We start from the raw sequence: 13,174 nt of genomic DNA on the forward strand, positions 1-13,174 counted from the left end.
AGACGTTAATTATCAATATGAATGAGATGGTATCGTTCACTATTCCATTCCTTCATATTTTTTTCGGATACAAGGGATTTTTTTATTTTAAATTTAAACCGTCTTATAAGTTATAATATTTGTTTAACAATAACTTGGCTATATATTTCTTGTAAGTTCAACGCCAGTAATTAAATTCTTCTTGACTAACTCATATCTTAAACTTTATTAATTAAGAATTCGATCTATTTAATACATTTACTTTATTTTATTTTTATTTTAATTATAATATTTCAACCCACAAATATTGATTATTTTTAAACTATAACATAAAACATAAATAAAAAAAAATGTAGGCTAATAGGCAATAAAATGCGTATTAATTCACTAGTGATAATAATAGATATAACTCATTCAGATATAATCGAAGGTAAAAGCTAATTAAATTTAACTTAACTTCTAGAAGCTAATTAAACAAAAATATTGAATTTGAAGAATTCCTTTGTATACATTGTATACATTCTTACATATAGCCATATTGGCATATACACAAATGTTGAAACTACATCTTCTTCTTAGGACTTCTAATTTGCTTGCACAATCTTTCCATGGTTTCCTTCCTGGCCAACTGCAAAATTATGGAACAATCAAATTAAATTTGTCTACTCTTGTATCAGCAAAATAGTTTGCATGAAACTTTGAGGAATAGTAAAGATAAATGATGGTGCTATTCACTTGTTCTACTTCACAATACCTGTCACTTAAAAAATTTGATACATTAGTCACTTAATATAGTTGAATATAATTGGTATTTAGATACATTGAGATGTCAAATTTTCACAAATCATATAGAGGATTCTGTATAAAATTTAAACAACTCTAGAAGAGACTTTTGTATGAAAAGACGTATCAGAGATATAGATTAAATTTGTGGGAGAATTGAGAAAGATAAAGAAGTGGTGCTATATATACCTTCACGTGTGGGAGTAGTTTTGATTGTGGCACATTGTTGTGACGGTTCCTCATTCCCAAGCAAAGAGTTCACAGCTCCTATCACCTTCTCCATCATACCTGCATTATTAGAAGGAGCTTTCCTAGGACTTGTTGATTCATATATCACTGAAGCATCACTTTTGGTGGTGGAAATATTCACCGGAGGAGGAGACGACGACGACGATGTGAATGAAGCCGACGAAGGAGACCCCATGTTGGAATAAGCTGGTATAACTTTCTCTGCTATTTTTTCATTCCTTGTTGTGCTGAAGGAAGCAGTGTTATGCAAAACATGTTTCTCAGATATTACTGGATCTGCTCTTGGATGCTGCCTTGCATTCTCTTTGTATATCTCAGGTGCCACCTCTGATTCATACACTGAAATTGTAAAGTAATTGACACAAATCATTATAGTCAAAATCTTTGAACAATTGTTGATGAATTCAATGATGTTTATTATTATTACATACTAGGAGCTCCAAGGTATTCAGCATCAGCATATTCTTCCACATCATCTAAGCTGACTCCCCATGAAGGAGTGACATTGTTAATGTTATTATTATTATTATCCTCTATTCTTCTCTTGCTGAGGCTATATCTAAGCTTCCTTGCCTTCTCCTTCACTTTGGTGAGAACTGATTTCTTTTGATAGAGGCCATGGTCTTCTTCCAGGTCTTGGTGCTTCAAGAAATAAGGAGACGACGGCGACAGCGACGTCGGCGAGTAGTTTGGTGACCTCTTACATAATTCTCCTCCTGTATGTATGTGAAAGTTTAACAGCAACCAACAATATCATTATTCTCTTAATCAAACAAACATAGATTATTGTTGTGACTAGAATAACATGATCATTGATTTGGTTAATGTTGTGAAAGTATTGACTGGTTACCTCTGAAGAATTCCTTGGTGGAGACGCTATGATTTCTTGAAGTATCAACATCTTTGGGTGAGATCAAAGGCATTTCTCTGATTAGCTTAAAAATTCCCTTGGAACACAATAATTTGGCGTTGGTAAAATAACTCTGTTTAATTATACTTATTTTGTTTCTATTGATAATAATAATAATAGGAAGGAATTTGACACAAAATGAAGCGTGGCCATGCAATTGGTGTCCGGGGTTCTAGGAGTGCGCAGTGATATAGAGGCTAAAAATCTTATCTATTATCTCAAATAGTAATTTTCTAATTTTTAACAGGCACGCTCAACTCATAAGCAATATTGATAAAATTAACAACGGTAACAGTAATTGATTTAATGAAAATTTACGGCTAAGTAAGGTGGAATGTACAGCTTTTCATTTGATGAAATCACACTGCATTAACTTAATTATGATGATAATGAAAAATACTATGTACAATTGCAAAGGATAGCCAAATGACATATTCCTAGAGGCTAACTCAAGAGTTCCAAATAAAATGGTGACTTGTATCAATGAATTGGCCACTCCAGAGATATTGCATCCTCCATGAAGACCAATGCAAATCCATATAGAAACCTTCAGTAATTCTTCATGAGTTATAACTTCTGATTCTTTTACAAATTAGTTAGGTTAATCTTCTTTGACGAGTTTATTCAAATCCAACTGTAACCAGGGTTTTTTGCAAGTCCTCTTACATACATAAGCTTCCGTACACCTGCTCCATCAGCCCAATTACCCTTGTCATGCAATATATTTGATAGAAGTAAGTAAGTTGCAGGATCATCAGGGTACAGCTTCAGAAGTGTTTCAGCAGAGCGTAGAGCAATTTCTTTATTTCCATGAATTTGACAAGCATTCAGCAAACTTTTGTAGGTAGATGGCCCTGCTTCTATCGGCATTTTGTTGATAATCGACTCTGCTTCGTGAAGATATCCATACCGGCCAAGAAGATCAACAATTATAGCATAATGTTCCATTCTCGGAGGGGCAAGTGTCTTATCATTCATCATCAACTCAAAATATTGCAGTCCTTTATCCAGCATGCCAACATGGCTACAGGCTGTGAGAACAGCCAAGAAGGTGGTATCATTGGGTTTGATTTCATTACTTTTCATTTTCCCAAACAGTTCAACAGCCTCCTTGCCATGACCATGATGGGCATATCCTGACAAAAGTGAATTCCAGGAAATAACATCATGGCTATCCATGGACGAAAACACTTTCTTTGAATCACTGATATTACCACATCTAGCATACATTGAAATAAGCCCATTTTGCACATTCAAATTTGAAGCATACCCATATTTGAGAATTAGAGCATGGATCTTTTTCCCATCATTCAGGGCCGAAGTAATCCCTGCAGAGTTGAGAATGCTTGAAAATACAAAATGGTCTGTTTCAATGCCTGCTTCCCGCATTAATGAATAACGGATCAATGCTTCTTCTCCATATCCTAAATTTGAGAGACCAGCAATGAGTGCGTTCAAAGAAACCTTGTCCCATTTACTAATACCAGAGCAAGCTTTCCAAAAGTCATCCAAGCTGCCATTACATTCTGAGTAAACAGTCATGAGGGTGACCACAACATATTCATTAGCTTCAAAACCTTCTCTGATTACACAACAATGAATTTGCCTGCAGTTATCCAAATGGTCATGCGTGGAAAATGAACTCAGCAAACTATTGTAAGTGACATGATTAGGATTAAAACCTAAACGCAGCATTTCTCTAATCAAAACCATTGCCTTTTCTGGTTGATTGTTTTGGGCATATCCAGAAACCATGGAAGTCCAAGTTATAACATTTCTCTCCACCATATGATCGAAAACTCTCCTCGACGCTTCCAGGTCCCGGCACTTTGAATACACATCAATCATATTCGTACCAAGGACAACATTATGGTCAAACTCCACTTTCAAACACAAACTATGCAGCTGAGTTCCCAGCTCATAAGCTTCCATTTGGGAGCAAGCTACCAGAACAGCTGACATGGTCAATGGCGCAGGATCGATCCCCAACTTAAGCATATCCATAAACAAATTTACAGATATCAAAGGGCACTTAACTTGTAAATACCCACAAATCAAGGAATTCCAAACAACCACATTCTTCTCAGTGATTTCATCGAACAGTTTCTGAGCCTCAGATACAACACCACATTTGCAGTACATACTAATGAGAGCACTGCCTATATGAACGTTAGAAGAAAATCCCAACTTGACAATGGATGCATGCAGCTGAATACCCACATCAAGAAGAACCGACTTTGCGCAAACGGATACAAACTTGTTAAGAAGAAGCGGAGAGGATAATGGGTCACTTCGCAAATGGGGCAAGAGTTCCAAACGAGTGGGGTCTAATGGCTTTCGTTTGTAACCAAAGATTTGGCAGTAAATGCACAAAAAGGCATGGTCTTGATCGGTGTCACTGTGATGTGAAACGTGGGTGGTTGATGGTCGCGAGAGCACCAAAACCGGTGGTTTTCGGTGGAGTAAGCGGCAGAGGGTAGAGACCCTGCAACTCATGTCGCATTGGGTCACATTCTACATCAACCATTCAAGTTTTTTTTTTTCTCTCCTGTAAAGTAATATAAATTTTTACCTACATTATATTTCTCTAAAGTTTAGAATTGTCTTAAGGTTAAAAACTTAAAATGATATTTAAGGTTCTTATCATCATTTTATCGTCTAAGTGTTGTTGTGTAATTCAAAGTTTCTACCGTATAGATTAAAGTTGTACAGAAAAAATGTAATTTTTTTTTTATAATTATTTTTTATTATTTTATTATTATTCAAAATGTGAATCTTACTTTTTTTTTTTAATTTTTTTTTTTAAAAAAAATCCGTAAATTTACATATTCTTTATCATATAATTCATCTTCAAAAAAGCATGATATAATTATAGAATTATTGGATTTTTTATTAAAAAAGTAAACTATTTTGATGATAGGATTTGTATGATGCATGACAGCATGAGTGAGTTATAAATGAGCTAAATCCCTATTATAGTTGTTTTTATGGATTTTCAAAAATAGCATTAATAAATTAAATTTATATTTGAAGATGTTAACAATTTAACACAGATTCATAAATTTTATCCTTAAAATTTCAACATTTTTTGGGTGCAATAGAAAATGATTATAAAAAGATCACATTATTCCAAGATTGGGGAAACAGGGAAAGAAAAAGAAAACCCAACAAAAACCCTGTTTCTTATCTGCGACTCCAACAATGTCTTCCTTCACTCCTCCCAATAGCCTCAGTGGCGGCCCTCTTTCTACTCCCGTCGCCACCCGCCGCCGTCTCAACAACCTTCCGCCTCCCTCCACTGTCAATTGCACCCTACCTTCCTCCCATGACCCGAACGCAAACGCAAAACCCTCTCGCCGCAACACCAACCTCATCAAAACCCTATCCAAAACCATTGCCATCTCCTCTGCCGCATCACTTCTCCTCCACCCCTTCCTTCCTGCCGATTCGGGCATAGGTGGAGGCATTAACGGTGGAACTAATGGCGGCAACGGCGGTGGTGGAGGTGGATGGTTCGGCGGCAATGGAGGAGCGGGAGGAGGAGACGGAAATGGAGGCTTCTGGTCCCGAATCTTTGCTCCTTCGAACGCCATTGCCGATGAATCTCCGTCGCAGGATTGGGACAAACACGGCCTTCCGGCAAACATCGTGGTTCAGCTGAACAAGCTCAGTGGCTTCAAGAGATACAAGGTTTCGGATATTCAGTTCTTCGATCGGAACCGAAGAACAAGGGTCGGAACTGAAGATTCATTCTTCGAAATGGTTTCTCTTCGCCCCGGTGGCACATACACAAAATCGCAGCTTCAGAAAGAGCTTGAAACCCTTGCAACCTGTGGCATGTTCGAGAAGGTTGATCTCGAAGGGAAGACAAACCCTGATGGAACAATTGGGGTCACAGTTTCTTTCACTGAGAGCACTTGGCAGCAAGCAGAGAAGTTCAGGTGCATCAATGTTGGGTTAATGCCTCAAACTAAGCCTATTGAGATGGATCCTGATATGACTGATAAGGAGAGGTTGGAGTACTATAGGAGCCAAGAGAGGGACTACAAGGAGAGGATCAAAGGGGCAAGGCCATGTCTTTTGCCAATCTCGGTTCATAGGGAGATTCAGGATATGCTGAGGGACCAAGGGACTGTGAGTGCTAGGTTGCTGCAGAGGATAAGGGACAGGGTCCAGAAGTGGTACCATGATGAAGGATATGCTTGTGCCCAAGTAGTTAATTTCGGGAACCTTAACACCCAAGAAGTTGTTTGTGAAGTTGTGGAAGGCGATATCACGCAGTTGGATATACAGTTCCAGGACAAGCTTGGCAATGTTGTTGAAGGTAACACTCAGGTGCCAGTGGTACAAAGAGAGCTCCCTAGACAGGTATTAATGAAATGAGATTTTTATAATGTTGGAGCCTGCTTAATTGATTTGTTTGTTTTGATTAGTAGCTAGTTTATGTTTGGGGTTTTTTTTTTTTTTTTTTGTTGGCTGTCTAGGTGTTCTTGGTTTTAAACTTATTCATTGCTTTAAGTTGCTTGTGCTATGGTCTGATGGACATTATTTCTGTTGGATTAACAGCTACGCCCAGGTCACACCTTTAACATTGAAGCAGGGAAGCAGGCTTTAAGAAACATAAATTCCCTTGCATTGTTTTCAAATATTGAGGTGAACCCACGGCCCGATGAGAAGAATGATGGAGGCATAATTGTTGAAATTAAGCTAAAAGAGTTAGAGCAGAAGACAGCTGAAGTCAGTACCGAGTGGGGTATTGTCCCAGGAAGAGGAGGGCGCCCTACCTTGGTATTCCTGCATAACTAGAAACCAATGTTGTCCATCAACCAGAGGAATTTTTCATGTTCAATCTGATTGCTTTTGACCAATTTTTGTGCAGGCTTCACTTCAGCCGGGTGGAACTGTTACCTTTGAACATCGGAATTTGCAAGGATTGAATAGATCGTTAACTGGTTCTATAACAACCAGCAACTTCTTCAATCCTCAGGTACTCAAGCTAGTCCATCTAATTTACCTCATTTTTTTAATCATTTGAGCATTTGTATCATAAATCATAAATGTACATTTGTTGCCCTAGGATGATCTTGCATTCAAGCTAGAGTACGCGCATCCATATCTGGATGGTGTATATTATGCACGCAACAGGACTCTCCGTGTAAGCTGTTTCAATAGTCGAAAGCTGAGTCCAGTATTCACTGGGGGACCAGGGGTGGATGAAGTGCCCCCAATATGGGTTGATCGAGCTGGTGTTAAAGCTAATATTACAGAGGTGATTCCACTGGTTCTTTCTATAAAATCTTAATCCTTGATTTGGTTATTTGGATTAGTGGTACTTTGTTCAATCATAATTTTTATTTCTTGTGTGGCAAGCAGAATTTCACACGGCAGAGTAAATTCACTTATGGGCTTGTAATGGAAGAGATAACAACACGTGATGAAAGTAGTCATATATGTTCAAATGGTCAAAGAATATTACCTAGTGGAGGAATTAGTGCAGATGGACCTCCAACCACTCTCAGTGGGACTGGCATTGATCGCATGGCATTTTTACAGGCAAATATCACGCGCGACAACACACGTTTTGTGAATGGTGCTGTTGTTGGAGAAAGAAATGTGTTCCAGGTAACTGTCTCATCTTACAGTCATTGCTTTAGAAGTTATTCCTTATTTGTTTATTGGTAAGAAAACCAACGAGTGCAACAAGCATCAAATGGGGGCAGAGCCTATTGTTTCTGTGCCCATTCTGCCTAATTGTTTGAAACCTTTAAGGTTACATGTTCTTTGTTGTACATATAAGTAGACCTCATTTTTTTCACTCATTCCTTTGAAACATCTTGACTGACAGTCTTTAATTATTTACTAAGTTAAATATTATGGTCTTTTGTAGTCTTCACATTCTTGGTTCTTTCAAGAAAATGTCTAGTTTCTCTCCTCTGGCATTAATATAGGAGCAGGATAAATAGGAACGAAGTTATTAGTGGTGAGGACACAAACAAAATTTCACGAGTTGAATATGGTAGTCCACATAGTGTGGCTAACCTATTGACATTAGTTAGAGACAATCCTTGGTGCACTATAAGATTAAATACTGACTGGATTTAGCAGCATGCTGGATTTTTCTGGACATAGATTCATTCCCTTTAACCAACAACTAAGTCTCATCCTATTATATGTTATTGAGTGCATGGTTAAATTGATGCCATCAGGTTCTATTTAAAACCAGTTTTCAGCAAAATATTTTATAGTAAGGTTCAATTTGCAAAAACTTTGAGGACTAGATATTGTCTTCCGCAAATTTCTTGTCTAGAAGTTATAAAATTTTTTTAGCTGACTGTTTTTACATATGCAAATTGCAGGTGGATCAAGGTCTTGGCATCGGTAGCCAGTTCCCCTTTTTTAATCGTCACCAGCTTACTCTAACACGATTTCTCCCGTTGATGTCTGTGGAGGAAGGTGCCGGCAAGCCACCACCACCAGTGCTTGTTCTCCACAGCCACTACGGTGGGTGTGTAGGTGACCTTCCAAGTTACGATGCTTTCACTCTTGGTGGTCCCTATTCTGTGAGGGGTTACAACATGGGTGAGATTGGAGCAGCCAGAAATATCCTTGAGGTGGGAATTATAGGATGCATTCTGTAATTTTATATGTTTTCAGTTTATTCTGATAATATATATATATATATTACCTCGTAAATACTTATCCAAACAACTATATGGTTTCTATTACTTTCCACAGCTTGCAGCTGAGCTAAGGATACCCATTAAAGGTACACATGTGTATGCTTTTGCTGAACATGGCAATGATCTTGGTAGTTCAAAGAATGTCAAAGGGAATCCTACAGAAGTATACAGGCGAATGGGTCATGGGTCGTCTTATGGTGTTGGTCTCAAGCTTGGTTTGGTCAGAGCAGAATATGCCATTGATCATAACTCAGGAACTGGTGCTTTATTTTTCCGTTTTGGAGAGAGGTTTTGAGGTTCAAATGAGTCACAAACATTGGTGATGCTGCTGAGTAGGTTTTGTTCTCTTGGTTTGCAGAAGAATTCTTTGCAGCCAACGGTTTATGATAAACAACAATGCGGATTTTATAGAGTTTGATGCTAAATGTAGAATTTGGTTTAAGTGGACACTATTGCTTGGTAATTATAAAGATGTTTTTTTATAATTTTAATAATATTCATTAATTAAATATTTTTAAGGTAATCAGTAAACCTTTTAAAAAAATTATCTACATTTGTTTTAACAATGTTAATGAGTAATTCCTAAGAGAAGGTATATATGTGCTTTTCTTTTTTGGAAAATTAAAAAAATATGCCTTTCAATATTGATCTTTCTATTTGAGAAAATATATTTTAGATGCCGTGAAATGCATATTGTATTGTAAATTTGTGTTTTCCGTATTTTTTTTTGTTATCTTTATCTTAACTTATAAGTTAGAGAAAATATTCAGTTTGGTTTTTGAAGTTCACTCGAGCTTTAATCTAGTTCTTGAAGTTTCAATCGCTTTAATTTAGTGCTTAAATTTTTCAAATTTTAATCATGATAGTCTTTGTGGTAATTTTCGTTACAAAATCAATTAAAAAGTTTAGAAACTAAATTGAGACAATTAAAATTTCAATAACTAAATTGAGATTCGAGTGTAATTTTAAGGATCAAATTTGGTATTTTTTCTATAAGTTAAGATTTATATACAGAAAGATTTGAATTTGATTTATTTTTATTCATTTTATAAACTTAAGGTATATTTTCATTTTGTGGGGAGTTTTAAATTACCTTATACTACAAAATTATTTTGAATTTCAAGCCTTAAAAAGCTGTTAAAATGTGTTCTTTTAAACTATTATAAAATTATAAATCACATGATAGGTATATAAGATAAATGTTAAAATACAAAATATCCATTAAAAATATGTGAAACAACTATATATATATATATATATATATATATAACCAAAATTTGGTGATTAAATTTTTATGTACACTTTTTGTAAAACTATAAAACCTTACCTTAAAAAATATATAAATTTATAATTTTCTATGCTGGCCAAAAACCAAGAGAGAACAAATATAGAAAAACTTCACTCTAACGGGGAAATGAGTAACCCAAAAGAATATATTCACTTTGTGGTATTGAGACCCTACTAATATAAAATTATTCAGGGTCTCAAACCTGGAATCCATGTAAATTGAGGATTTAAAACACTATAAAAGAGTATGCTCATGAATTTGACAACTTGAGCTCCCAACACAAAGCAAATGAACTTTACACGCCCACTTAGGCAATCTTTAATGGTCCCGGCCTACTTGGAACCTAATCCATCTGTGCTATAAGCCTATAAGCCTAGTTCCTTCTTTAACTTGGCCAGAGTGGCTTCTACATCATCAAGGTTATCTTCAATGCTTGTTTTTCCTTTGCCAGCTTCATTATCCGGTGTGCCTGTCCCAGACATGTTAGATTTATTTCCACCCTGAGTTGTTGTTTCATTGTTATTTTGATCAGCTTCTGTATCAACAATATTGAGTTCTTTCTCAAGAAACTCCACAAATTCTTCTCCTATTTCCTGAAATGAAAAGTTTTGAGCTGAGTCCCCATGCATGTCATTTTTTCCAACCTTTTTGAGATATATATGACATCTAGGAAATAAATAAATATGCTAAGAGGGAAGTCTTACCGCTATTTCCTCCCATAGGCTCTTTGGCTTTCCCTCTGAAGCAGCATTAGCTTCCCAGTTCTTGAATTCTTCTTGAAGATCTTTAAAAAAGTCCTCTGTAATAACAAAATAATAAGATCCTAAACACTGCTTCATTATGAAAGATAGTTGCTATATACTAGGAGACGTCCCTTTTCCCCAACAAAATTAGTAAGGAATGTAGATTAACTTATGGCTGACATGATCACATATTCACATGATGTCTACCAGAGAGTATATATCTACCTATTGTTATTTGAACATCCCTGAAAAAATTACCTGCAGAATTGAGATGTTGTTCATAAGAGGATTTGAAGGGGAAAAAATGCAGAGGCAGCTAACAAATGAAATGATAGGACAGAAGGATACGAAGCATCTCAAAGGTTAAAAAAATATATATAAATAACTGCAAGGCACTGATATACAACAAAAATAAGTGTCTTGGATTCTTACCTAATCCATAAAATTCTTCTTCTTGTGTGCTCCTACTTTGGCTTCTTTGAGAAGAGGAATATGAAAAATCAGAACCACGATTTCCAAAATCATATTTTCTGCGGGAATTAGAATTTATCAGGGTATTGTATGCATGCTTTATCCTCATAAACTTCTCCTGCGCCTTATCCTATGAAAAGAATATATTAATTATTAATACAATAACTGTAAATATAACTAAAAGTCTAAAATCAATGTGAATACTAAGAGAGGCAGACAAATTTAAATAGAACAATTACACCTTGAGGCATAAAATTTGAGCATATACCTCATACAATGTGCTAGTACTATTTCCTCTGTTCATAATTGTCTAAAGTTCACTATTCATTAAACCTAGCTATTCACTCAGGTGATCATTCAAGTTTACATTTTTCAGTTTCTGTTTGCACTGTTTGTGGGAACAACGGAGGAGAAACAGCATTCACGGAAAATCACCATTGTCTATGTTGTGTGCTATCCTTTATCAGTGTTACTATTTGTTCCCACAATGAAAGCTGCAACATTTGTAGTCATTGCAGCTTCGGCCATTTTCTCTTTATGTAAAACAGGCCGCCACTTACAAAGAAAGTCAAGAAATGCCGAACAATACCTAAGGTTCTTTTCACAAACACCATGCGGGCACAAAAAACACCTGAGAGATAGAATTAACAATTAACCCCTTAAAACATTGGAACTTACCTCTTTGTTAACATCAGGGTGATACTTGAGGGCAAGTTTCCTATAGGCCCTTTTGATTTCGTCGGAAGTTGCGGATGGGGACACTCCCAGAATCTCGTACGGAGATTCTCCGCGGCTTGCTCTCATAGCCACTGGTCTGTTGCCACGTCTTCCTCCATTGTTACGAATCCCATGATTGCCGTAGCTGAAAGCACCTGTATATCTATATTTGCAAGTGGGTATGAAAGAAAGTGACGGGTTTTGGGTCTGGATGGAAAGAAGGGATCTCAAGCATAGTTGTGTGCTAATTTGAGAAAGGAAGTTGTTGGGTGCAGTCAAAGGAGGAGGAAGAGGAAGAGACCTAGTCAATCCACATCCATGCATGTTAATCAGCTTATCCAAAAAATCTATCATGTTAATCGGGTTTTGTTCTTGCGTTTTTTTCGGGGTCAATACATCATGTGTTTTGTTAAATCGTGATAAATTTTCTTTTTATCTCTTCTTTTGGTAGAAAGTGGTATATATAGTCTTTGTCTGTAAGGAGTTACTTTTTTGTATGGGGGCTTCAAGTTATTGGGTTTATGCCTTCCTAATTTAATTGATTGGATAACATTGTTTATTTCTGACAAAAAAACGAGAGAATATTGGTGTGATTCCGTTGGAATTTAGTAATAGAAACTGGACAAAATTGCCAAATTAAGTGGTTAACTATCGACAACCACTTGGATGATTTGGAAATAGCCAAACAGGGAAATTTCTCCCCACCATTCACAAGACCTGAGAATGCTTTCAATAGTATCATGAGATAACAATAGCTTTCAACGAAGCTAAGTTGATGATAGGTAGCACCGTAGCACAGAAAGGAGAATAGAAGCTCACATAGCTTGGGCAACCCCTCCAAATGAATGGATTAAACTTAATACAGATGGAGCCTCATCTGGAAATCCGAAGCCTGCTGATTGTGGAGGTTTGTTTAGAGGGAAGATAGAAGATGGATCGCAAGATACATGGTTAATCTCGGAACTTGCTCGGCTTTTCAAGCCAAGCTCTGGGCTGTTGTACATGGCCTAAAGGTAGGCTGGCAGTTGGGATTGAAGAAGACTCTGGTTGAACTAGATTCTGTTAAGTAACAAGTGTAAGAAGTGTAATGAACTGAGTTTCAAATTAAAAAACCTAAAGAGAAATAAAGAGTTTATAAGATAAAAGACTCATTAATTTGACATCTTAAAATTTTGAGTTGGATGTAGTGTTTTCGAACTCTTTATAAGCCCTGATGTTTACTACTAAAAAAATACATTGCAAATGGCTTGATTGTAAATGAGTTTTAAGTTGTTTTTATTGTTTAGAATTGTCTTTAATGTTTTCAAATTAGTTTCTAAATTTTTTATTTTCAATAATATTCTCATTCTAATTT

The 13,174-nt window shown here is 36.3% G+C and overlaps 4 protein-coding genes across 5 annotated transcripts; 1 reads left to right on the plus strand and 3 right to left on the minus strand.

The window, feature by feature from the left end:
• Positions 1 to 563: 563 nt before the first annotated feature.
• Positions 564 to 1,934, minus strand: LOC130945669 (uncharacterized). Its single transcript, XM_057874371.1, has 4 exons — positions 1,862 to 1,934; positions 1,443 to 1,727; positions 952 to 1,350; positions 564 to 607 (listed from the first exon to the last, which is right to left on the minus strand). The coding sequence occupies exons 1-4, from the start codon at positions 1,932 to 1,934 to the stop codon at positions 564 to 566; spliced, it is 801 nt and encodes a 266-aa protein (XP_057730354.1).
• A 611-nt stretch (positions 1,935 to 2,545) lies between these two features.
• Positions 2,546 to 4,417, minus strand: LOC130945670 (pentatricopeptide repeat-containing protein At1g11290, chloroplastic-like). The gene has a single exon (XM_057874372.1). The coding sequence runs from the start codon at positions 4,415 to 4,417 to the stop codon at positions 2,546 to 2,548; it is 1,872 nt and encodes a 623-aa protein (XP_057730355.1).
• Positions 4,418 to 5,054: 637 nt separating this feature from the next.
• On the plus strand, positions 5,055 to 9,090 carry LOC130944683 (protein TOC75, chloroplastic-like). Its single transcript, XM_057873135.1, has 7 exons — positions 5,055 to 6,289; positions 6,488 to 6,709; positions 6,801 to 6,908; positions 6,999 to 7,190; positions 7,295 to 7,543; positions 8,278 to 8,532; positions 8,657 to 9,090. The coding sequence occupies exons 1-7, from the start codon at positions 5,123 to 5,125 to the stop codon at positions 8,894 to 8,896; spliced, it is 2,433 nt and encodes an 810-aa protein (XP_057729118.1). The 5' UTR covers positions 5,055 to 5,122; the 3' UTR covers positions 8,897 to 9,090.
• Positions 9,091 to 10,020: 930 nt separating this feature from the next.
• On the minus strand, positions 10,021 to 12,494 carry LOC130943911 (uncharacterized). Of its 2 annotated transcripts, XM_057871999.1 has the most exons (5): positions 11,782 to 12,494; positions 11,065 to 11,233; positions 10,858 to 10,890; positions 10,594 to 10,688; positions 10,021 to 10,482 (listed from the first exon to the last, which is right to left on the minus strand). In XM_057871999.1, exons 1-5 carry the CDS (start codon positions 12,172 to 12,174, stop codon positions 10,255 to 10,257), a joined length of 918 nt encoding a protein of 305 aa, XP_057727982.1. In that variant the 5' UTR covers positions 12,175 to 12,494; the 3' UTR covers positions 10,021 to 10,254. The 2 variants fall into 2 exon arrangements, with proteins under 2 accessions (XP_057727982.1, XP_057727983.1); XM_057872000.1 differs by lacking the exon at positions 10,858 to 10,890 and having other exon boundaries at positions 11,782 to 12,334.
• Positions 12,495 to 13,174: the final 680 nt, after the last annotated feature.

This window comes from Arachis stenosperma, chromosome 8, assembly GCF_014773155.1.
Source record: "Arachis stenosperma cultivar V10309 chromosome 8, arast.V10309.gnm1.PFL2, whole genome shotgun sequence".
In the NCBI taxonomy this organism is placed as follows: domain Eukaryota; kingdom Viridiplantae; phylum Streptophyta; class Magnoliopsida; order Fabales; family Fabaceae; genus Arachis; species Arachis stenosperma.